This window comes from Etheostoma cragini, chromosome 2 (assembly GCF_013103735.1).
Source record: "Etheostoma cragini isolate CJK2018 chromosome 2, CSU_Ecrag_1.0, whole genome shotgun sequence".
In the NCBI taxonomy this organism is placed as follows: Eukaryota; Metazoa; Chordata; class Actinopteri; order Perciformes; family Percidae; genus Etheostoma; species Etheostoma cragini.
Window position 1 is genome coordinate 7,197,120 of NC_048408.1, and position 24,062 is coordinate 7,221,181.

General features: G+C 40.3%; 2 protein-coding genes across 9 annotated transcripts; both read right to left on the reverse strand.

The window, feature by feature from the left end:
* Positions 1-2,602: 2,602 nt before the first annotated feature.
* Positions 2,603-6,508, reverse strand: LOC117955912 (cyclin-dependent kinase 12-like). 5 transcript variants are annotated; one of them, XM_034890720.1, is made up of 4 exons: positions 6,383-6,508; positions 4,702-5,368; positions 4,510-4,602; positions 2,603-4,028 (listed from the first exon to the last, which is right to left on the reverse strand). In XM_034890720.1, the coding sequence occupies exons 2-4, from the start codon at positions 5,326-5,328 to the stop codon at positions 2,799-2,801; spliced, it is 1,950 nt and encodes a 649-aa protein (XP_034746611.1). In that variant the 5' UTR covers positions 5,329-5,368; positions 6,383-6,508; the 3' UTR covers positions 2,603-2,798. The 5 variants fall into 5 exon arrangements, with proteins under 5 accessions (XP_034746611.1, XP_034746593.1, XP_034746584.1 ...); XM_034890702.1 differs by having other exon boundaries at positions 4,702-5,370; positions 6,227-6,451; XM_034890693.1 differs by having other exon boundaries at positions 6,224-6,384.
* A 1,581-nt stretch (positions 6,509-8,089) lies between these two features.
* On the reverse strand, positions 8,090-22,728 carry scrn2 (secernin 2). Of its 4 annotated transcripts, XM_034890752.1 has the most exons (10): positions 22,512-22,614; positions 22,075-22,084; positions 21,288-21,449; positions 20,055-20,236; positions 17,758-17,957; positions 16,268-16,483; positions 15,543-15,708; positions 14,356-14,536; positions 10,742-10,898; positions 8,090-8,489 (listed from the first exon to the last, which is right to left on the reverse strand). In XM_034890752.1, the coding sequence occupies exons 3-9, from the start codon at positions 21,447-21,449 to the stop codon at positions 10,746-10,748; spliced, it is 1,260 nt and encodes a 419-aa protein (XP_034746643.1). In that variant the 5' UTR covers positions 22,075-22,084; positions 22,512-22,614; the 3' UTR covers positions 8,090-8,489; positions 10,742-10,745. The 4 variants fall into 4 exon arrangements, with proteins under 4 accessions (XP_034746643.1, XP_034746629.1, XP_034746636.1 ...); XM_034890738.1 differs by lacking the exon at positions 22,075-22,084 and having other exon boundaries at positions 21,288-21,450; positions 22,508-22,728; XM_034890745.1 differs by lacking the exon at positions 22,075-22,084 and having other exon boundaries at positions 21,288-21,452; positions 22,503-22,728.
* Between the last annotated feature and the right edge of the window lie 1,334 nt (positions 22,729-24,062).

The window sequence follows — 24,062 nt, forward strand, 5'->3', positions numbered from 1 at the left end:
CTGTTCAATTTTAGAGAGAAATATTGTAGGCAAATTTAAACTCCACTATCTTACAGCTTAGTTACAAGTAAAGCCTTTTGCACACAAAACACAATGTTATGATATAAATTAATCTACCCAATAGAATAACGGCCTACAAGTCCACCTCAAATGATTAGCCGAATATTCACTTAGTGGATTGACAGAAAAGTTTTGATCGTTTCCAGTTTCTAAAATGTGAGTACTTTAACATATTTTTTTCTGATGAGATACTTACAAACTTTTACCTTAGTAAGATTTTCAACGCAGGACTTTTACTTGTAACAGAATATTTTTAAAGTATGGCAGTACTTTACTGGTACCACTGCATTCATTGATATTATTAGCAGGATGCCAGACCCATTGATCTGATCCGGCTCTCTGTAAAATGATATTGTATTAGCTATAATCAAACTGGTTGTCAGCTGAAAACATGCATGTTTGCATGACTCAACTGTCTTTATGTTGTATTAAGTACAGTTATTTTTCTGTTTAGTGCCAATTTTGTGTTTATAGGTAATAAAATAAAATGTTGAAACGTGAAATTCTAGTTTGCTTTTATGCAAATTATATTTGACACTACTGCTTCTTAGTCCATGGGTCCCACCAGATAATGGTAGGCCTAGACTACCGTCTGTGGGCAAAACCTTACCTGTATTAAATGGTTTATAGGGTCAATCTTAGTAAATTAATACAAAAGATTTTCTCTTTTGTTATTTTCCCCTATTAGTTCCTTTGCATAGTTTCCAAAAAGCACACAAATCACCAATGTCATATTAAAAGTGATGTAATCTTGAACCTAAGGTGATTTCAGTAGATTGTAATAACAGCAACATTTTTGGATAAAATCTGCATGCATCTGGGTTAACTACTGGTAAAGTGGGACTTTTAACTTGATCATTTCTAAAGAAAGTCAACACTGAACCCATAAGCCACCTGCAATTGCCTGCAGACAAAATGATCAGATTTAAAAAATAGAAAAACTAAATCTTAAAAAGGTCAAGTGTGATTCTTTATTCATCGTCTCTGCAGCAGTGCCAGATTTAGCTTCAGTTTTTGAGTTTCTAGCTTCTATAAGTATTGATTACCCTTCTCCTGTTGCACTGTAGTGCCATGTGAATTCTCAAACTGGTGGAAACCTGGTAGAGCTAAGCAGGCTTTATTAGAAACTCTTCATTCACCTCTCTGAGCTTGTGTGAAGGTGTGACAGATCTGAAATGATCCAATTCCATACATTCCAAATGTATTATAAAAATACATATAATCTACAGCAGCTCCTGTTCCCCTGCTGGAGCTGCTGCCCCCACAACCGGAACCCTGATAAGCAGAGGACGAGGGGAAATGTGATTACCTGCTTGGTATAGAAATGGATAAATGAAAATAAAGAAAATAACTGCTAAACCACAATAGGTTGTATTCTAAACTCCTGATTTGTCACATTCTGAGGTAGTATGCACCGCAAAGATGAATCAATACTCAATTAGTTGGGCGCCCGGATAGCTCAGTTGGTTTTGCGGGCACCCAAATATAGAGGTTTAGTCCACCCCGCAGGGGGCAGGGTTTGAATCTGCCCTGCGGCCCTTTGCTGCATGTCATCCCCCCCCCTTCCCTTTCATATGTTCTGCTGTCCTATCAAAATAAATGCTGAAAATGCCCCGGAAAAAATAAAATACTCAATTAGTTACCTTGATTACATCACCTTGGGATTTGGGATACAACAATCGACATTGATCATCCACTAATCGAGAAAGTTATAGAAAGATGAAAATGATCAATAGTTGCAGCCCTAGTTCTCTGCAGCCTGCCACGGAGGATCATTTCATGAGACATTTGGACTTTGTTGCACGACATTCCCATCCAATGTCTTGCTTCTTCTGAGAATAGTTTTTTCTTCAAAAAAGTTAGTCCAATAAAACGGTCCATTGCCATGCACTTAGATTTTCTGCCTTTAATATTAAGCTACTCAAAATGTTTACACAATCATGTTCTGTACGTGTACACAAAACGACAAACAGAGGCTTAAGAGTAGAGCACATTTTGTTGTGGGTCTGCCAAAACCCTCTGAAGACTGAACACTTGACCATGGTGCTGCTTCCTTAGGATAAAAAGGCAAACCTGTGCGCAAATGCAATTTGAGCTGCAAAGATTAATCGATTAGTTGTCATTCTATTAAATTGATCGCAAACTAGTTTAGTTTACATTTAAGAAGCTACTTTTTATGAAAAACTCTCTTTCTTAAATGTGGATATTTTCTAGTTTCTTTCCTCCTCTGCGACAGTTAACTGAATATCTTTAGAGTTGTGGACTAAACAAGACATTTGAGGATGTCGTCTTGGACTTTGGGAAACACTACTCACTTTTTTTTTTACATTCTATAGACCAAACAGCTAATCGATTAACAAAAAATGAAAATAATCGTTAATTGCAGCCCTTACTATAATTTTAATAATGATAATAATTTATCAAATCAAGGTGTTTAAACCAAATTTGAAAAAGAAAACCAAACCCTTTCTTCATACTGTGTGCATTTTTATTAAGCATGTCATTGTGCTGTGGGTATAAGAACAGCCAACAACCTTTTTGTTTGCTTTTTGTTTCTGCTGGACAGGATGTGTGTTGTTCATTTTCTGTGAGGTGATTTTCAAATGTGTTTTGTAGTTAAAACAGAACGCCATAAAGGCCCAACGGTTTATTTTGAGGTGATATTGTACTATTCTCCATACAAAACATAACTTGTCAACTTTATCAGTCAGTCAGATATTCCCGCTATGCAACGCACCTCATCCAGGTTGTTTGGTTTCAATAACCTGCAGACAGCGAGGCCTTGACAGAGTTTTTGATTTTTGTGTGGTGTTCATATACTGAGTCGGTGTATTACCTGGCAGGTTAAAAAAGGGTGGATTGCTTGGATTGATAAGGTTCCGTGTTTGAGCGAGTAGTGCAGGAAAGATGTTCAAAGGTGGGGCAAGGGGGTAAGGTAAGAAGGGAGGCAGGTTAGGCATGAAAAACCTGGGACCAAGGTGGGGCAAGTTAGGGGGGGGCAGAGCTGGGGGCAGAGCTGGGTATGGCATCAGCGGTGAACGGTTTACTGGGGAGTAATTCGGCATTACGGGTGTAGGGGATGACGTTGATAAAGTGTAAGAGGAATTATGAGAAAATGATGGACATGCAGCAGTACTTTCCTGGGAGTAAGATTCACATTTCTGACTCTCCTGTGAAGTGCCACTGCTGCTATTCCGGCCATATCCAACAGATTCATGCACCTGTATCTGTTGTACCTCGGTTTCATCCCTCTGAGCACTAAACAAGTCTTTTTTCTGGTGATATTCACGATTTACCAGGCTAAAACTAGATCGGCTCGATGACGATGATCGACTTAGCGGTCTAGGTGAAAACGCTGGCCTAGTGTCTCTTTCCCGGCTTCCTCTACGATGGCGCCCCACGTCATAATCCTTCTTTCCATATAATCGCTCATGGATCCGATGTGACATCTGGCCCAGTTCTTCGGATCCTAAATCAATGCCAATGGCCTGTAAGACATCTTGCATTTGCCTGTGCTTGTGCTCTTCTTCAGGTGTCAGTGTTACCTTTCCCAACAGTGAGGGAGACACGGGTCTACTGTTGGAGCTAAAGTAGCTTTGTTCTCCGTCAGCCCTCTGCAGACACTTTTCATCAGACGGAGCGCGGCCCTCAGGGCTGAAGGACCTGTGGTGAGGTTTTGGAGACGTCAGTCTCTGGGATCTTTCGCACTTGCTCCAGTGGCTGGTATTTTGGTGGCTTCCCTGTTGTCCCCCAACATAACCAGGAGACCACGGACGATTGGTGTTCTTGACAGGAGTTGGAGAGCGTGGTGGATCACTCACTTCGGTGGTGGTCTGGGCCACTATCTTGTTGAGCACAGTAACATTCACACCCTTGTTGAGCACATCAAGGAATCGCTGAAAACCCATGGCCGACTTCTTTTGCTCAGGAACAGCAGCACTTTGGCTGCTGACCGCCCTCTCGAAAGACTGATGGGAGACACACACAAGCAACCACAGTTTGTCAAACTACTATTAGCAGTCTTCGTTTGTCAAATAGATTTGTAGACATGCAACCACCGGTTAGAAATTGGGAACCATTTAATGTTCATTCTATAATCTTAAAAATGAAGCCGCACTTTGAGTGAATTGGCAACCTCTCTTATTTGATTTGATTTAAATGAAGCTTCTTTTAGAAGACTATTTTACGTGTGTTGCCCCGACATGTTGTTACGTTTCGGGAGGTGAAAGTCTGGCTACAGCCTGGTGTGGGGTCTGTGCCTCAACTTGCTCACATTAGTAGCCACGGCATAATTTATCGCAGAAGCATAAATCACGCTTAGCTCACCCAAATGCATTTAGTGTGTGTGTGTGTTTTGGAAAACACACTTTCCTAAAAAAACATTAGCGAAAATGCAAAACAACATTTTATGTTTTTTTTGTGCAATTGCCACAAGTAAAATAAACCCACCTGCCCACTAGGTTCATTCAGGGGAAACCTTTGACGATAATCCTTATGATCTGCAGCGGGGCCGTCAGCCCTCTCTCTGGGGTTGGTAAAACTCTGTTTGATATGGAGGAAAGTTTAATTAAACTACATTAAAAAAATAAACTGTCCCAAAACTTCCACTATTGCTAACACAAAATGTTGATTGTGACGAACCTTTGTAGAGGAATCTTGGGATTGTGTCCTCTCTTGTGAAACGTCTTGGCTCCTTTCCTGACCATCTCTGCCTTTGTAGTATCCAGACGATTGTCTGCAGTCATCAGGTTGTTGCCTATAAGTGAACTCCTTATGCCGATATCTGTGTTTGGAGTCTTGAGGTGTTTTCCTATATCTGATGTCCTCTTTCTCTGGTAGTGTATGTTTAAAATCCTTGGTTACATGTGCACTTGAAAAACTGTCTGGCGATTGTCTGTCTGTTTCATCCTCAGGCTCACGCCTGTACATGTAATCATCCTTATCTTCTGTACACCTTCTCCTTTTCTTCTCACAAGTGCCCCAAACAGGGGAAGACGTGCGTCTCCTCGCGGAACTCTTTCTGCCCCAGTCTCTGTTCATTGCATCTTTACTGTACAGCATCTTAGGCGAGTCACTGTACTCTCTGCTTCTACCTGTCCTCTCGGTGCTACTCTGTCCATCCCCGCCATATTTCTGATAGGAATCCTGCGCTATATGTCTGTAAGGTTCACGCCTTTCTTCCCATCCGTCGTTATAGTCTTCCCATTGCCTTGAGGTTTTGTCATTGTACTGCCGCTTGTGACTGTACTCAGACCTGTTCGACTGCATTATGTCATTGCAACTCCAGCAGCGGAGTGGATGTCAAAGCCTGCAGCAAAAAAAGAAAATTATTTTTTAAATCGGGGGTTAGGATATCAAAATAATTGATAAGCCAAGGCTAGGTCATATTAACAATATTTATCTCATATGGACTTATAAAAGTAAAACAGGCCATGGAGGACCCACAGAATACATTTGAATCATACTAAAAGTAGATGGAATTGATTACACTTTTGTGCACCCCTTCACTAGCTTTCGGTTGAAAACCTACAGTCACTCTTGTACAGCATCAGAAATAATCATTTAACATATTAAACCACATAAAATATGATTTGATTCTTAGAAGAGATGAATGTCTCTTCAAATATCTTCAGAGGGACTAACGTAAATAGCTAGCTCACACGTAGCCATGAACTAACGTTAGCTAAAAAGGTGTGGAGGTTTTCTCTCCAAATTGCAGAAACATAGATTGCCTTCGACCGCAGATTTATTATTCAGTGTCACCTGTTGTAAAGTTAGTGTTAGCACCCGACGTTAGCGATCGATATAACGTAATTTCATAGAAAGGTGGTGGTCTCAGTAGTTTTTGAGCTAACGTTAATGATAACATTAGCTAGCTGGTTAGCTCTTATGGCTGTTTGCTAGTATGTCTGTTGCAAAGTAGCATTAGCGAGTACGAAAATACCAACCTCGCTATTTGTTAGCGTTAAAAAGTGTTTCAATTATTTCCAGCTAAAAGCGACACATTTGTGCCAATCCCCACGGCCTGTTGCTTAGCGTTAGAGACATTTGTACACGTGAAAGCTGATGTGCAGCTTGGGGCCATTTTCTGATTAAATTGTTAACGTTAGCAATCATCAATTTAGCACTGGGCAGCAACCTAGTTTTACATTAATTTAATTACCTTTTCATGTTGGACGAGTCCACTTTCTTTAAGGGGAGGACCAGAGAGAATGCTGAAACTGAGTTTGGGAATTTAAACTGCCAAGCAAATAGCTAGCTAACATTTCGTTATGGTTTTTTTATACTGGCGCCGTGTGACCGTAGACATGGTGCACCTTACCTCCACCGAGTTGTTCTCTTCTTCTCCAGTTCTTAGTCAGAAGCAAGAAATATACATTACTGCCATCTCGTGGATGGAGTGTAACTTAACTGTCTTTAAAAAAAAACTAAAAACCTAATGCCTCGCATTCTTCTTCATGGGTTGTGTTGGTGGCTGGCAAACTACCGTTAATTAGCGCCACCTATTGCACTACGTAATGTGTAATTGTGGAGCTGTTTTGGAACTGTCCTGTCCTTAGAAGTGTCCTGAGGACTGTCCCGGGACAGTCAGGCCTTATTCTGTACACTGTCCTGTACAGTCTTGGAGTCACAATAATTACTTGTGTATTTCACAACAGAACTGAGGAACATCAAAATATATTGACGTTCTGATAAATAAAATGTATGATGTAAGATATGAAAGATATGAAACTTAAACTCCTTTGCACAAAAACACAAAACAACAAAAAATCTAATTGTTGCCAACAGATTTATTTCCTATATTTCTAAGCAGATTTTCAGTACTCTAACCGATGCTTATGGATAAATATGGGCCATACAAGAAAGGATACAATCATGAAAGCAACACAGCTAATGCTAGTGACATAAAACAAAAACTTTAGCTAGACTTATAATGTTAACGTTGGGCCTAAAGCTTAGCTCACGTTATCTAGGATATTTCAATTATTGTTAGCATGCTAATTAAAGTAGGCTATTGTATTATAGTAATGGCACTGTTTGCTGCTGACCTTGTTCTTTGGGCTGAAACCTTTTTTTTTATATACAAATATTTAGCTTTTTAGAGTTGTTCCTCTTTCCTCCTGATTCAGTAGTTAGTATCAGTAGTTAGCACTAGCGTTAGCTAGTTAACTAGCTAGGCCTAGTTGAGTCTAAATTCAGTTTCCTTAAAAAAAACTAAAAAAACTTTAGTTTCTTGCTTACTGCACTCGACTTACATCTTGTAGAGAGCCCTGTATTACATTACACCTGTGCCAGTCTAGTAAATAATTATGATAATAGTTGTACAGTCTAGGCTCCCTATAAATTCATTCTTTTCTCTGATATTTTTTACTTTATTTTGATGGTACATTTATTTACTTTTTTTATATTACTATGTCCTATAGTGGATACTTTAATATGTTTGTTGTATTTCTGAAATATTTGTATTTGAATTGTCAAACATTTAGTTTGTCACTGGAATAATCTTGATTTGTGTTCAAAGTAAAAAAAAATGTGAAAACCTATGCTCCAGACCTATGGTGGGGACCTCCATGGAGGAATTAACTGGTTTTCAAATCCGTTAATGAATTAATCCATGATTAAATAGAGGTACTATAAAGAGATAAAAAAAAAAAATACATTACAAATAAATTCATTGTGAAAGAGATGTCTGTCAGTGAAACCTCATTCAAGTTAGCATAGAGCTAAACCTGTAAGTAGACAGCTCGGCTGGCGGAGGTCTCTAGTGCGCCTGCTCTATGGGCTCCATAATGGGGAAGCAGAGTAGAAGATCCATGAAGGCTTTGAGCGTCATTGAACAAATCTCATAGGAATGAACGGGCCTCTGCCTGAAGCGCTGTATCCATTTCTTATAAAACACCCACGGTGCAGACTTCAACACCAAGCCAGTGTTTTGAGATCACCACAATATGGAGACTGTTTTAGTAAACCTCGGTTTTACCAGCTGCACCACGAGGTTGGCCAGAAAGCTCACAACACACACAGGACAGACTATTCACATTCTTTATTAGATCGTTCTCTACAGGTAGCCATCCAATGACAACTCATACAGTTGCAACAACAAACAAAATGTTAAACAAATGCCATATTCACAGTACTTCACAGCTTCCTGTGCAACTTCACTCACCTCTACATATAGGCGCTTGTGTAGTCTACATCATTATACTCACTAAGGAGGTGCACAGTGCACTAATTTCTCCCTGGGTGATACAGATGATACATTTGCTCCAATCAGTGCAGTTTAGACATTTAGTGTTAATAATGGAATGGTGTCAGGGACATGTGCTGTGTGAGTGAGGCTGAGCCCAATCAGACGAGGAACACAGTTTTTTGACAGTCCCAGGGCCTTCTGCACCTCTGCGAGCGTTAGGGATGTCCACCTGAGGGCGCTGTAACAGAACACACCAGTTAAACACAGCGCACATTGATGAGCTTTTCAGGGAATTAAGGTCATTAAATACCAACTACTCCTAAACATCATCTCAGAGCTAGGCTGTAGGTGCAAACTATTTGTGTTCATATTTGGCAGCTTAAGATACACGCACAGACTGGTCGTAAAAGGGCTTCATTAGCTTGGGATGCCCAAAAAGAGGGTTAAACGGCTAGGCTCATAGGCAGCCACCATATTTGGTGAAGACAGTGTTATTTATATACAGGAGAACGGAGGGAAATGCATACAATTATGAAGACCTGTTGTATGCCAATAGCCCATGGATTGGTATATGTATTTAACTGCATCTATAATATGTATGTAATACATTTTCCTTTAAAGTGGAGTTAAATATATTGTTAAAAGTTGTGTGTGTGTGTGTGTGTATGTGTGTGTGTGTGTGTTCTTGTGCAACTGTTCTGAGATCATTTGGAAATAAAGTATTTAAAAAAAAATGAAAAAAAAGAGGCAAGAAATCCTCTGCACCTGTTCCATTTTCACAGACTCTCCATGATCTTAGAAATCATCATCAGATAGGTTTGACCCAGAAGTTGTGTTAGTGTTGAATAATGCAGGAACCTGCTATCTACCAAGTTAACATAGGAATGACTGACTTAAGCTCCCCTCTTCTTAAGGGCCTGACCCCAAACTGACAAAATATTCTGCAACCTGGAGTGCTGCTGAAAGGCATTGTTTTACCAAAGTCATGCATGTTTATTGCTTTGTTACAATAATCTTCTCTTCAGGGTTTGATTCTCTCAGCTACGGCCAAGTTGCAGACTAAGGCATACAATAACATTACTATGTTTGGGTTTAAAAACAATTATCAAATATGTTTGTGCCTCACGCTCACACTACTCTGGAGTTTCAGAGCTCCTAAAAAACAGAAATTTGGTCTCATTCCCCCAGTTTGGTTTGAAAACTCCAGGTTTGCTTTGTAGTAGAAAGCTTTGGAAACAACGACGCAGGTCAGTCAGTCTAATCAGTTTGGTACCTTTCAGGAACAGTTCCATCTTGTCATTGGCAAAGATATTTAACATTGGTAGTCGGTCCAAGCAAATAAATCCCCGGTCTCCCAGTTTGCCATTGTTTTTCTTTCTCCAAAGCATTTTCTGTATTTTCAACGTATACATCCACAGTTACAAAATGCAGAGTTAATTCAGACAGACTCCCAGTCTGTGTTTTCTGACGCCTTTAGCCCTTTTTGCATGGGACTAGTATAACCTGGGGTATTCTAGTAATTCGTTATATTTGTGGAGGTTGTTTGTGACATTAATCCAGTGTGAATCAGCCATGTCTGTATTTTATGTAGTAAAAATTCCATCTCAAATTGCCTACCATATTTTGCAGAACACCGGGGTTCTGTTATGATATTAGTCCCGTGTGAATCAACATGCTTGTGATTTAGTGAGCTGGATATCTTTTTTTTTTTTTCAAGGTTTTTGTTTCCTGTACGCTTTTATATCCCTAGGGCAAAGATAGAAACCGGCGACCTCCGCCTAGCCAACGCTCTCCCTGCGGCTTTGTCCGAGAGCTGATGGTGATGCTGTGTGGGGGTCGCTGCGGCAAGGATGATAGAGGATGAGTCTCAGGTAACCTCTACCGGACCTGGGCCCAAAAAGTTTCGAACCTCAAACTAAGTGCGGTGCAGCGGCCTGGCCGTCCTTCACGCACCTCCGGGCACCCAACTATCAGAATACAGATGTCAAAAAATTTGAATAAAATTACAGGCTTCGCTTAATCTGTGCGATTGCACCACATGAAATTTTGATGTGGTGGGTCCCATGATGGTTCTAATCCCGTGGGAATAGGGCTTTTGTTGCCTTGTAGTCGCGTGTTTCTTTCAGAAACATTTCAACCTTGTTGATGTTCCGTAAAAAGAAGAAGAAATCTTGCTTCTTATTTTCGCCATTGCTCCTTTCGCCATAGTCTTGTCTGCAACTAAAAGGACCTACCATGGCAACTACAGCCAAGAAGGCGGTAGCCCAGTATATGTGAATGATCATGTGATATGCCTTTTAAGATAATTATTATAATCAGAGATTAGGTCTGCTACTGGGGCTAAAACCTTTGTGCACGGAGATGATTTTCTGGCTCAAACTGCCGCTTAAAAACCACTGCATAGTAGTGTAAATGTAGATTAAAGTTTCCCACAACAGGAAGACATTCATGCACGACACAACACTAAACGCAGCTCCTGAAGCCTCCCACCTGCTCACTGGTAGAACTTGATCTCTGTGTCCACGGAATCAAAAAACAAGTCCCCCAGTTCTTCTACTGGCATCTCTCCATTCAGCATGGCTGAAATCTCGCTCAGACACTGCGACTCCAGGTCCCTCAGAATCTCATAGACGGCTAAACCCTCGTCCTGACAGAGAGAGAAAAGAGAGAGATGTCAAAACGACAGTAACACCTGGCCCAAAATAGTAATATTTGCATACTGTACGTTTAAAACTCGTCCTTTGACTAAATCCTAAACCTTGGCCAGGCCCCGTTAGGTACTATCACGTTATTTACAGGAATCCTGTAACCCTTTTTTAAAAGTCCTGACTGTAAATCAAGCAGGCGTCTGTGGCGTGAGACGCAGACTTGATGACAGCAGTTTACACACCAGCTATCACACACCTCCATCTCCTCTGCAGGCTAATCTGGGTGTCTACATACAAAAACAGCAGGCAACAGTCGTGCTCCGGTTCCATACCCCATACTGATTATAGATAAGATAAGAAAAACCTTTATTTGTCCCACAGTGGGGGAAATTGCGGTAATATATACAATATATACTGCACACGAATAGCCAGGGTATAGTGTTTTAACAGGTAGTTTGGCACCTAACTGGTTTGTAGAAACAGGAAATGATGAAATACTTCAACCCAATTTTGACATGCTGCGGCCAATTACAAACAGAAATCTAAACACTATGTGATGTGTAAGAAAGGTTAAAAAAAAGCTAGTTAATTGACCTTTATTTGGGATGGTTTTCTTACGACTACTGTTTCCAAGGTGAATAATCAACTTTCATGCTAACTTTTAAGCCAGCAATGTCCTTTGTATGTACTTTCCACCCCTGTATTTTTACAGGATCCTTTTTGTGATGTTCCACCATAATCTGCAACTATTTAAGTTACATTTTCAAAAGAAAGAAAACATCTCACAAGTCATAAGTTATATAACACACAATGCATGTCGTTCCCCCACTCTCTCTCCCCTTTCATGTCTTCAGCTGTTCTGTCAAATAAAGGACTAAAAATGGCCAACGAATGATCTTAAAAAAACTAAAGAATACAAATACACTGCACTATGTCACACTATGTTTTAGCATGTACCATTATGTAATGGTCCCTTGTGGCCACATTGGCTACTGTTAGGCAAAAGTAGCATTAGCTCGCTTTAACATTTTACAGCTGAGTTGATCCTTTTCCTTTGTGTGTTGCACTGTTAGCGAGTAGGGTACGTCATGAGAACACTTGAGAAGAAACACATTTTGTAGTTTCTTTTGGTTTTTAAAAATTTGCAGTTTACTCACATACATTTTTAAGCATACGTAAGGGTAACTACTGTTTTTCTCAACATGGACCCTGTTTTTGCATGTTTTTTTGACAAAGTGACGAATGTCAAAAGTGCTTGTTTTGCCATTGACAGGCTAATTTGTTTTTAAAGATTATTTTTTGGGGCTTTCCGCCTTTATTTTGATAGGACAGCTAGGTGAGAAAAGGGAGAGCAATAGAGGGGAAAGACACGCAGGAATCGTCACAGGTCAGATTAGAGCCTTTGACCTCCACGTCGAGGCATTAACCTTGAGTAACCTTCAGTATAAACCTCTACCTACTGAGCCAGCCTGGAAACACAGGCTCAGGTTAACATTTTAAATGTCTGACAACATTATGGAAAAAGGAGGTCGACATTTTTGTTAAAGAATAAGATCCTTATTGTAAACATTAAAACATCCGCAAAATTGTGTTCACTAAACCAACCAGACTCCATGTAAATAAACAGTAATTTTCGACCTATTACTACCTATTTTTGGTTGAACTAAACACGTAGTTTACAGATTTACATGTGAAATATGTTGGCTTTATACAAGCTTAAAGTATTGTTTTTTTTAATGGAATATGGTGGGTTTAGTATTAGCAACCTCAGAGCTGTTTCTGGTTAAACAGAAAGATCTTAAAGAGGTTTAATAATATGAGCTTTTCAGTGGAAAAACGAGCAAGTTTAGTGGACCGAACTGACGATGAACATTTGCCCCAGAGGGTTACATTGCAGAGAAAAGCCAGCATTTTTTCTGTTGCTGCAGGTTACAGCGTTCACAATGGACCAATTTCAAAGATTGTTGTTCTTATCAAACTTGCAGTGTGGAAAAAAGAGTAGTTATCTACCCTTTAAGCTTTTCACTTTTCCATGTAAACGCACAATACACTCAAAACCTGCTTTGAATCAGTACGTAGTATGAAATTGGGAATTTGGTTACTATACTAGACTTGTGTGTGTCTGTCGTCTTCCTGTAACTGTCAGTTCACCTTATTCTACAACACGTATTAACACCTGCTGTCTTCAACATTTTTGTTGACACCTTTTATCAATTTATTTAACTTTTTATTTTTTTGTCCCTTTTTTCAACACATTTGATGCTTTTTTTCCATTTGTCACTTTTTTTACCTTTAGTTTTACAGTTACTTTTGGAATTTATGGTCAATAAATCTCATTTGTAGGAAATTATACCTAATATTTGAGTTAGAAAAGCAGAAATTAGGAATTACTTAGACTAAAATCAAAAGAATGTATGTTGATGGATAATCACAGACTGGAATTTGTCAACTTTTACTCAATACTATTTCGAAACCACTTCAATTTTTTTTCTCCAAATAAATATAAAATTGATTAAAGTAGAGATTTGTACCTGCCGAAGAGCGTAGTGTGAAATCAATCATGTTATTTTGGGTAGTTAAAAAGAACATTAATATAAGAAAACGGGTCAGTTTGACCCAAGGACAACATGAGGGATAAATCACAAGCTCAATGTCGGTAAAACATATTTGCTTATAATGTTGAACAATGATTCAACTAAAAAACAGGACAGTCAAATGCCACTTTGTTTTGAATACCTCCCAGTAATCTCAGTTGGTTGCACAGAGTAGTCATGATTGAAACCCTGCGCTTTGGCTTTGTACGTGTACTTGTAGCGTGTTTATGTTTAGTCTACACTCATGCCATGTGTCTTGTCTGAACTAACTGTTAGGTCCTGTTGTGTTTTGCTCTGCACTGGGAGTCATCCCTGTGCCTGTGACTCGTCTGTAATTTACCATCAACAACTAACCAAGTTCAACGCTCTATAAAATTGATTCTGCTTTGGATGTGTATCTGAAATGAATGAAAACTTCCAGCTCTGCCGGGATCTGTCCAGGACTCTGGCTCTGCTCTGGTTTATTGGCATTTCTTTAAACCAATCACCATCTTCTTGGGCGGTGCTAAGTGCCAGACGGAGGCACGGTGCCGCTGCAAAATAGCCCCGGGACAGGAACTTGTTTTGGTGGAACATGTACGTTCAAAGGTTGTGCAACAGAAAACTCAGATTGGACAGATAGTCTAGCTAGCTGTCTGGATTTACCCTGCAGAGATTTGAGGAGCAGTTAACCAAAGTCCTCATAAATCCACCAAAGTTTAAAATGTCAACACAAAGATAGCAGAAGGTGTTGGACAGCTGGCCTAAAAAGAGGGACATCTGGCGGAATTTCCAGCGGCACCTGAACATCTCGGAAGTGGAACGTCATCAATATAGACTAGTACAGGACTAACATTGACCTAGGTCATCCATGAGTGCCCACCGGGTTGGTCTCCATGGTCTTGAGCGCCACCTGGTGGGCCTTGTACAGGTCATGTCTGCGGTCCACCTGGCTCTGAAAGCGAGGCTGCTTCCTGACAGGGTCGTCTGGGCCAAACTGTGGAGAAACCACTCTCGGCACTGGGACGGAACAGTCTGAGAAGATGAAAGGCTTGAATATAGACCTACCAGGGTAAAGATGTGGGAAAAGAAAAAGACAGAACAGAGAGAAAGATAGGCTCAGAACCTCCCATTGACCCAAAGTGGAGGCAAAATGCAGAAAAAGAAAAGGAGGGAAATAATATTTGCATCCCAGCACTTTCATAACTGAAATTAAAATTACATTGCAATATTTCAATAAAATGAAATTTAATCTGAATACATTTAGCTACAACTGATCAATCAGCAAAGTTTTCTTGTCTTGACCTTTCACTGTATATTTATTGTAGCTATTGCAGCTTATACTAACAGCTTCAATTCTGATGCCATGAAGGTAAACACATCAGTTCCACTGCAGTTTTGTCCCCTAAACAGAGTCTACCACATACCAGGAATACATGCTATGATAAGTGCAACTGAAAGTAGGATATAATAAGAATGTTTGCTCCGTTTTGGTGGAGTGTCTGAGGTGAAACACCAAAGTAGCAGTGACATATTTGAAGAGATATTTTGTTGAATTAATTTTAGCTCTATGTCACAGCAGTGTGGGCAGTGTGTTTAGATGAATGGTGTTTAGCTTCCCCCTATGACGCCAATGCATGGAGCTTCAAGCAGCATAGGTCTGCCAAGATCTGCTGGATGACGTGAAGTGGATCTCGGCAGACCTTCGTTGCTCGGAGGCGCCAGTGCAAGGTCACCGTTCATCTAAACACACTGCCCACACAAAGATGACACAGAGCTTGTTTAACATCTTCCAAGTATCCCTTCAAGCACAGCAGTAGCCTAAACAGCCAGTGAGGCACTTAGCAACATTTAAAACATATATAGACATTGCTTTATTTTACAAAGCCATTAGTTTTCTAGTTTGCTTCTTTCATGTAGAGAAAAAAACATGGAAATGAATAGAAAATGACTAGGACTTAAAATACTAGAATAATAATAAAAATAGGGATTAAAATACATGGGTTATTATAGTTTTAACAGATTTTTATGATCTAGACTCAGGAGTTCTTGGTTCAGTAAGTGACCTACCTGGAGGGGTCTGGGGTGGCGGTGAAGAAGTGAATGCAGGGCAGGCTGGAGTCTCTGGGCAGGACAGACACCATGCTGCCTGTAGTGCAGAAACCTCCAGAGTCCATGCAGATGCCACTGGGCTTGTCCCTCAAAATGGACATCATCACCGATGCCGTCACTGAGCCTGAGACAAGAGACAGCACAGAAGAGACACAGTGGATGAAAAACTAATTCTGTAACTCATCCAAATCTCCACCTCTTACTGAATGCCACATGGGAAGGCATTTTCTAAGGCAGCGATCTTCAGCAGGGGTCTGGGATTAAACATATTATTCGCAAAGATAAACTGGGCTTTCTGATTTCTAATTGTTTTTAATTTATTTTATTTACACAACATTGATGACAGGCTTACTGACCTGTATCTAAGCCATCAAAGATACAGTTACACAAAAGGATTCACAGTGCTACATGTATGTTAAACATTATAACAGGATGTATATATGATTATGTCAATGATGATCATTTTAATACCTTAATATTGTATGCACCATTAAGGTTTTTGGCTGCCCTACACATTATTGTAGGCCCAGTTTAAACACATGTAATGGAACAACATGTAATGGAGGGGGTCCCTGCTCCGTCTCTCTTTCATAGAGGCATTGGCCTAATATATGTTGTAGTCCCCTGTTCTATGGGGAATGCCCACAGGCATTCTGGGACATGTAGGACGTGACCACGCTCACCGTCATGTTGCTGGAGTAGCTCGGTGCCTCCCCTGTAGCGCTTTTTGGCCATCTCCATCCTGGCAGGAGGGTTTTCGGGGCTGAACACCCGAGAGAAGTGGAACTCTTCCTCCCCGTCCCACCAGCCCTGAGCCCGGGCCACGCTCCGCAGCTCCGGATGCTCTGCCGAGATCTCGGCACCGACGGTCAGCTGGTTGGAGATGTTCTTCACGCCCTCTGAGAAGACGAAGCCATTATTAGCATGTAAAGATGCAAGTCTCCTGCTTACGTTTGCAATCGGTTTGAAATGTTTGAGTGACTGAGAGTCTGTCACTTCACCACAGTTTCAGGATTCCGTGACTTATATGGACGCAGCTCTATAAACTGTGGTCTCATGTTAAAGAATAATCAACAAGGTGTGTAGTTAGTATTACAATATTTTATATGTACAGTATTTCCAACACTAATGATGTTACTTGTTGATTAACTGCTTGCTGCATTTGCCTTTTGTCTGCTGTATTCAGACCCTGCTACGTTCAGGAAGTGTCTTTTATAAGAGCAGATACATGTTGATGAAAACCATGTGTAGCAATATATAATAATATCTAGGAGGTGATGCATTGTGATTTTGAATTGAATTGAATCGTTGACAGGATAATCATAATCAAATCGTGACACCAGTGAAATTTCACACCAGTGGAGCACTCAATGCAGAACTTTAGTCAGGTCTAACATTAGTCCTGTAGATGCGTTTAGGGGTGCTGGCGATGTGGCTGTAGGGTTGGCAGAGGTGGTCTGCTAGTCGGTACACAGCTGAGGTCCAGACTGAAGTAACTCAACAACTACTGGACGCATTGCCTGGAAGCAATAACTGTCTCTGGTGATCCCTGAATCCACCAGGTCAAAATGTGTATTTCTCTTGGGCGCCTGAGTGGCTCACCTAGTACAGCGTGCGTCCATGTGTAGAGGTTTACTCATTTGACCTTTAGCCCTTTACTGAATGTCTTGTAGCTGTCCTATAGATGTAAAGGCCTAAAAATGCCCAAAGAATAATCTATAGCAAGAGTACATTTGTTAATTCACTGGGAATATTTTCTGCCCTTGATTAATATATATTTGACACTAGTGACTCCAGACACCCCATTTTGATTTTTGCAAACGCGCATGAACGTGCACACACACACACATGCACTGATGCAAATTGTTAGTGCTCTGTCTGCTTTCTGCGCTGACAGTGAAAGGTCAATGAAAAAAACCCTAAACTCCAATAAAAATGATATTTTGTACTTAATCAAGTAAAACAGCTGGGTATTCTCATGAACAAAAATATATGTTATCAACAGCAGAAGGTTGTTCAGTTCCATATGGGATGGACAGAAATCAGAAGTGTTAACAAGTCATGCGTTGAGCAACAGGCTTAAGTCACTATATTGTAAATACATATAGTTCTGCTTTCATTTTTCATTTCTTTTCAAATACCCTTCACCCTGAAGTTTTAACTCCATCCTTACCTGTAACTTTCTGCGCCACCCACAGCCTCCCAGCGGTTTCCAGGACCCAGGCCTGGTTGCGGTCCACCAGGAGGAAGGTGTTGTGGTAGCTGAAGGGCTCGGGGTCCTCCCTGCATGGCCCCCCCTGCCCATGCTGCTCTAGGAGGTCCGTGATGACGGTCAGCGCCGCCCAGGCACTGTCACCACGCTCCAACCCCAGTCTGACCATCACAAGAAGATATTAATGATGATAATTCTTTCATTTTGCCGCTCGTGTATTAACTCTGTGTTGTAGAGCTGCAAAGATGCATCATTTAGTTGTCAACCGTTAAAAGATTTGCCAACTATTTCAATAACCAATTAATCGTTTTGAGTCATTTTTTTTATCATCAAAAAAAGATTTTAAAAAAAATCTCTGATTGCAGCTTCTTAAATTTTACTATTTTGTAGTTTCTTTACTTCTCTTGACAATAAACGTAATATCTTTGAGTTGTGGACAAAACAAGACATCTTGGGCTTTGGAACACTTTTTTAACATTTTTGACATGATATAGACTAAAGAACTAATCAATTAATTGAGAAAATCATCGACAGATCAAGCGACAATGAATAATAAATTGTAAGTTGTAGCCCTGTTTTCTGTATCTATAGCTTTTAGGTCAACATTTATTAAATAAAGGGTCTATTTTAGCTATGACACTGCAGTGCCAATGTTATTTATTGGGTACACTGCTGCACCTGGGTAAACAATATTGTTCTTTCATGTCTCAACATGACATGGCAACAAACTAATGTGAATCCTTGTGTATTTATCTACTTTTCTACTACTTATCTATGTATTTATTGTTTGATTGGCTTTTTATCCATCCATGAAGTCCGAATTACACGCTCCTGTGCAATGTGTTTGGGAGGAAATGCTACTGTATTTGAGAATTACTTGCCGATTTTCCTTACGGGTGTTTTTATACACAGAGATAAAGTGCTACGCCTCAACAGCACTTACTACACCTGTCACAACATGCTGCAACAATCTTCACAGCCTTCTGATCAAAGCCTGAGGCGATTAAGTTAATACTTTACTGAATATACAAGCTTCAAACTATATTTAATTAGGAGGCAGTCAATAGTGGCTCCCATCAGCTCTGAAGATTAGTTTTTTTCTTCATTGCTAAAATTGGATAAGCTGTACGGCTGCGCAATTTTTTTTTTTTTTTTAACATCATTGCCACAAAAGACACTCAGAGATTATCTTTGTTAGTTGAAAGGAAGAATAAGATAAGATAAGATAGATTTTATCTTAGAATTATCTTAGCGGTAGAAAATTTGCCTTGTACAAACAAACAATATCTGCTGTTTAAAGAATTCAACCCAACATAGATACCCATTTCCATTAGATACACAGACTGTTGCATTACTCTGCATGGACATGCTCATGTTGCATGAAGAGACTGCCACTAGCCAAAAAATATATATACTGTATGCATGCACATAAGAGTCCGACCGATAAAGGACTTTTAAGGCAAATACCGATACAAATATTGGGTCATTTAAAAAAACGGTGTGCCGATATATCGTCCGATATTTATTAAAAAAAAGAAACCAGAAACGCGTTACAAAACAAAAACAGATTTATGAGTTGTCATTAAAATAATATGATACAAATTTGTTTTATTGTCCCAAAAGAACAGAGGAACTTCAACATATATTAAAGGTCTGATAAATAAAATGTATAAAAATACAAACTTAAGACATGAAACTTAAAGTCCTTGGATAAAAAACAAATTACCAAAAAATAATCAGTGTTGCCAACAGGGACGTTGTAGAGCGTCCTCTGGTGGACAAACTATGCAACACCAACGCTCATAACATGGTTGACCGTCATTTATTTGTCAATATAAATGATTCTGATTAATGAATTTTTAAAACAAAATGTAAATATGAGTAGAAAACTGCACTTTATAATGTAACTGATTTTGTCTTAGTGTTGCTTTTCATATTTCATTCAACGTTAACTTCAATGTGTTCGATAAAAGAATGTTGGAAATAATTGTTTTTATTTGTTTTAATTTAACAAGCAATTTGTTGTAATATAGCAGAATACAGAAAGCAGTAGAAATGCAGAACTGAGTTTAGTATCAGTATGGTACTTGTAGTATAGTAGTATAGTACTTTAGTATCTGTTTATTTATCACAAGTTATATATTAAACAACGGTATTGCGTACTGCATATTTTCCTGGTATTCTGCAGTCCAAATAGCTGTTTATGATCCCTAGTGTTTTTTTCACCAATAAAGTATCAAAAGTTTTTGGGTGTTCACCTGACAAGGTCCATGCCCAGCAGAGACTCTCCGCGGGACACAGGCTCTCGGGTCCAAACAGCCTCGTTCCCGATGCAGACTCCCTGGTCATTGGCTCCCATTTCAGCGCCCCACATCCAGGCAGGTTTGCTGAGGACAACAGCGTGGGTGTGCTCCACCTGAGGGATCTGGATGTATGTGCACTGCAGACAAAAAACAAACTGAGGCTGAGATAAAAAGAACAGTGTTGTTTATTTCTGGCTCCTGTTTCTTTGCGAGAATATTTCTGTGTACTACGTCCCTTGTATGGGATGTCACGATACTACCGACACCTTCCGGTTCTAAAATGACAAAACATCGAAGATGCCAATTTTTTTTGGAAGTTCTGCAGGCACCAATGTCACAACTCGATGTGAATTGAGTGCAGATGTGAGTTGCGCATGGTAGCCTACAAGATGCTAACGACAGACTTCTGTAATGTCAACACAGTAAAAATGGACCTACTTAACAAAGTTTGTTCACCGCTGGCCTAAAGTTAGCAATCAAACACAACAAAAGCTGTCACTTGAATAGCGTTTTGAGCTAACGTTAGCAATCAAACAATCATAGATAGCAAAAACATTTTTTTAAAGATTTCCATCTTCTGTTATTGTCTTTTATTTTATGGATTTGTCCCTCATTATGAAGCAACTCACGTTCCGCTTTCCTTGTGTTGGCATTTTAAACTCCGGTGGATTTCTGAGGAGTTTAGTTAACTGCTCCTCAGATCGCTGCATTGTAAATCCAGACAGCTAGCTAGACTATCACTCCAATCTGAGTTTTCCTGTTGGACATTAAAACAACCTTACAACTTACACATGTTCCACCAAAACAAGTGGAACATGTGTACATGGCTATTTTGCAGCGGCACCATGCCTCCGTCCAGCGCATAATGCCACCCCAGACGATTGAGATTAGTATAAAGAAATGCCAATTAACCAGAGCACCCATAAATAAACCCATCCCAGAAGGCTGTGTGGCCTCACCAGACCCTCCTGCGTTATGATATGATATTGTCTCATACATTAATTGCAGGCCCCTGAATTTAAATCAGCAAATATTGTATGGCTGTCCAAAGGATCAATATACTATTCTATTGTAATTTACACCCTGAGCGGCATGTGTATTTCAGAGATCCATGATGCCTGTTGTCAGTGGGCTGCACTAGCAGCAGTGGTGGTGGTGTTGGACTGTAGGAGTCATGGCCTGCTTTACCTCCAGCATGGAGCCTGGAGAGGGACATGCTGCAGGGTAGTGGGCCACCTCCTGCACCTCATCCCGGGGACGGTCGGAGTTCTTCCCAAAGATCACATGGTCATCGCGAGAGCCAGGGGGCAAGGACACAAAACAGTCACATGACATGGGAGCCTCTGCCATTCTGCAAAACAGAAAAAGCACAAAAATACCAGTGGGTGCAAACCTAGAAGCAATGACTGTATAAATCAATCCTTTTAATACAGTCTTTGGGTAGAAGTCTGGACAGCTTGATCTGGGAGAGGAAGTCAAAGTGCTTAGATGTGAAATAAGTACAGCTGCACAATATGAGTAAAATTGCGATAAATTGGTCTGATATTGAGATATGATTCAGGATATTGGAGGAAATAGTCATTTTTATATTGTTATTCTCAATGTCATTGAAAAATATTAAAATTTTTAAAAATTAAATGATTACAGCATGATTTTTGTGAGGATCTGTAACAAACTAAGATGTATTCTTAATCTGTAGGATAGCCTACAGTTTGTAGCTCGGGGGGTCTCCGCAGCACAATACTTAATTCAGAATAGTTTGACATACTTTGCCTTTAACAAATACTGACACGCCCCTAGATATTGCACTATAGTCAATATTGCGATTTAGATTTAATGTGCAGTCCTAGACATAAGCACTAATCATAAAAGTCACTCTGAAAATGTCATCTGACCATGAGGTCCACCTGTGGAGTCAAGAAGAAGAAGAAGAAGAAGAAGAAAAGACGAAGCCTCTTCCTTCTCCATTCCCCACCCTGTTTTTAGCAGAAAGTCAGGTCCAGTCGATGCACTGCCCATCCCTTTCACACTGGGATTACAGCAGCCTTGTGCAGAGCACTTTATTGACTGTAATCTTACCAAATCCCACCGCCACGTTGCTCTGTTATCGCTTGCCTCGCATTTAGAGACCATGAATCGCTTGCAATTCAGATATAATGTCCCTTAAAGTGCCCTGGTTGTAGTCGTAGCCTGCGGCCGAGCTCGGCTGGGGATTCTACAGATAACGAGGCCTGACAGAGCGGAGTGCTCACACTGTCACCCCCCGGCTCTTTCCGGAGCAGCGACGCGGCTGTCGCTTCGTGTCATTCCGCCGTTTTTTGACGGCTTGGTAAAACGGTGAAGTCCAGGGAAGCTAAATGCTCTGTGAACTAGAGCTAGTGTGTGAATGCGGTTATAGAAATGTTTACCTTCTTTTTTTTCAATGTTGAGAGCGCGCGGACGGCCCGGCTAGAAGTAGACAGGTTGGAGATACCGAGTCACGTGACCGAGAAATCCAAAGGTAGGCCTATGTACTTGCCTATGTACTTAAAGGTCTCGTGTAGTCTGGCCGCAAGCACAGCTCACCGTCTGCCTAACACAGGACAGCAGTCCAGTCCACACCTGTGAAAAGCCCCCTTTTTCCCCATTGCTCAGCCAACACTGCTTATAATAATATAATAATGCTTCAACTCAAGTTCCTGGGGAAAACCCTCCCAGATATGATCCTGCAAGTTTTTAATATCCAGTGGAAGTACCAAGTCTTTTTGCTTCATGTCTGCCCTCTCACCACATTCATTCATTGTATCTAAAGATAAGGTAATAACAAGAGTGTATAAAACTGTAATTAAATGCAAAAGTTGCTGATTGTCAGCATGAGTTCATGTCTGTGTGACTCAAAATGATGAGCTGGACAAACGTCTCAACTCGCATCCACGTTTTCACAAGTAACCCTCCTAAAGGCCAGAGTTCAGTTTAGGTATATAAAGCAGTGATCTTTCAGCGATTCCAAGGGCTTCTAGCAAAATTAGTTTTCACTACGATTCCATCCATTATTAACATAATGACAGACTATTTTGGTCATGGGTTTCGTCAAGGGCGTACTTTTGGGTTCAACATTAAGATCTCCACTTTTGAACATATCCAACCCCTAATTTCCGGCATTCTGGTGAATATTTCTGCAGTAATTTGTGCCTTTTCTGCATCAAGTTATGGTGCAAATGTCTTTATTTATGTTAACAAAATTAGAATCGTTTTTTTTTCACGTGAATTACACCTATGGGTTTCATACACTTTCTGTAGTCTTGCATTGCCAGTCTTTCCTTCACAACACTGTAGAGGAAGGTCTGACAAGTCCACGCAGCATTCCGGGATGGGAGAAAAACATACTCTGGTTTAACCCAGGCTTTCTGTTATGAATCTTGAATGTCTCCAAGCACAAGCCAAGATAACCCTAATAACATAATTTGAGGTAATATTCGGAGATACATGAGAAACAAAGCTCCTCCAGAGACACAGGAGGCAATGTATTTTACAAGATATGTAGTAAATTAACAATGACATGAAACATTGGTGGAGTACACCTTTAAACAAGACAGGGTCTACAGCCATAATAGCAGCGTTATGAGGCTGTCCTTAGGGTGCTTGTGTGGTGCTTGTGCTGGAGCCAATGCTGTCGTCAGCAACATGCTAACAGTGACAATGTTAATATGCTGATGTTTTGCAGGTATAATGTTTACTATGTTTATAGTCTTACATTGTCAGACCGTCCTCCACAGCGCTGCGGAGGAGGGTCTGGCTAGACCACACAGCATCCACACAGGATGGGAGAAAAACGTGTTCTGGTTTATTGGCATTTTTTCAAACCAATTACAATCGTCTTGGGCGGTGCTAAGCGCCGGACGGAGCCACTGTGCCGCTGCAAAATATCCTTGGGAAGGAACTTGTTTTGGTGAAACGTGTACGTGCAAAAGTAGTTTTAGCCGT

Bases quoted from the DNA above. Each gene is read 5' to 3' on its own strand.
- LOC117955912 (XM_034890720.1), bottom strand. From the start codon at position 5,328: ATGCAGTCGAACAGGTCTGAGTACAGTCACAAGCGGCAGTACAATGAC. The intron at 4,603-4,701 runs GTTCGTCACAAT...CATATCAAACAG, and splicing joins CCCAAGATTCCTCTACAAAG to AGTTTTACCAACCCCAGAGA. The intron at 4,029-4,509 runs GTGGGTTTATTT...GTCTCCCATCAG, and splicing joins TGAATGAACCTAGTGGGCAG to TCTTTCGAGAGGGCGGTCAG.
- scrn2 (XM_034890738.1), bottom strand. From the start codon at position 21,449: ATGGCAGAGGCTCCCATGTCATGTGACTGTTTTGTGTCCTTGCCCCCT. The intron at 15,709-16,267 runs GTGAGCGTGGTC...CTCTTGTCTCAG, and splicing joins GCTACTCCAGCAACATGACG to GCTCAGTGACGGCATCGGTG. The intron at 14,537-15,542 runs GTAGGTCACTTA...TTACCCTGGTAG, and splicing joins GCCACCCCAGACCCCTCCAG to GTCTATATTCAAGCCTTTCA.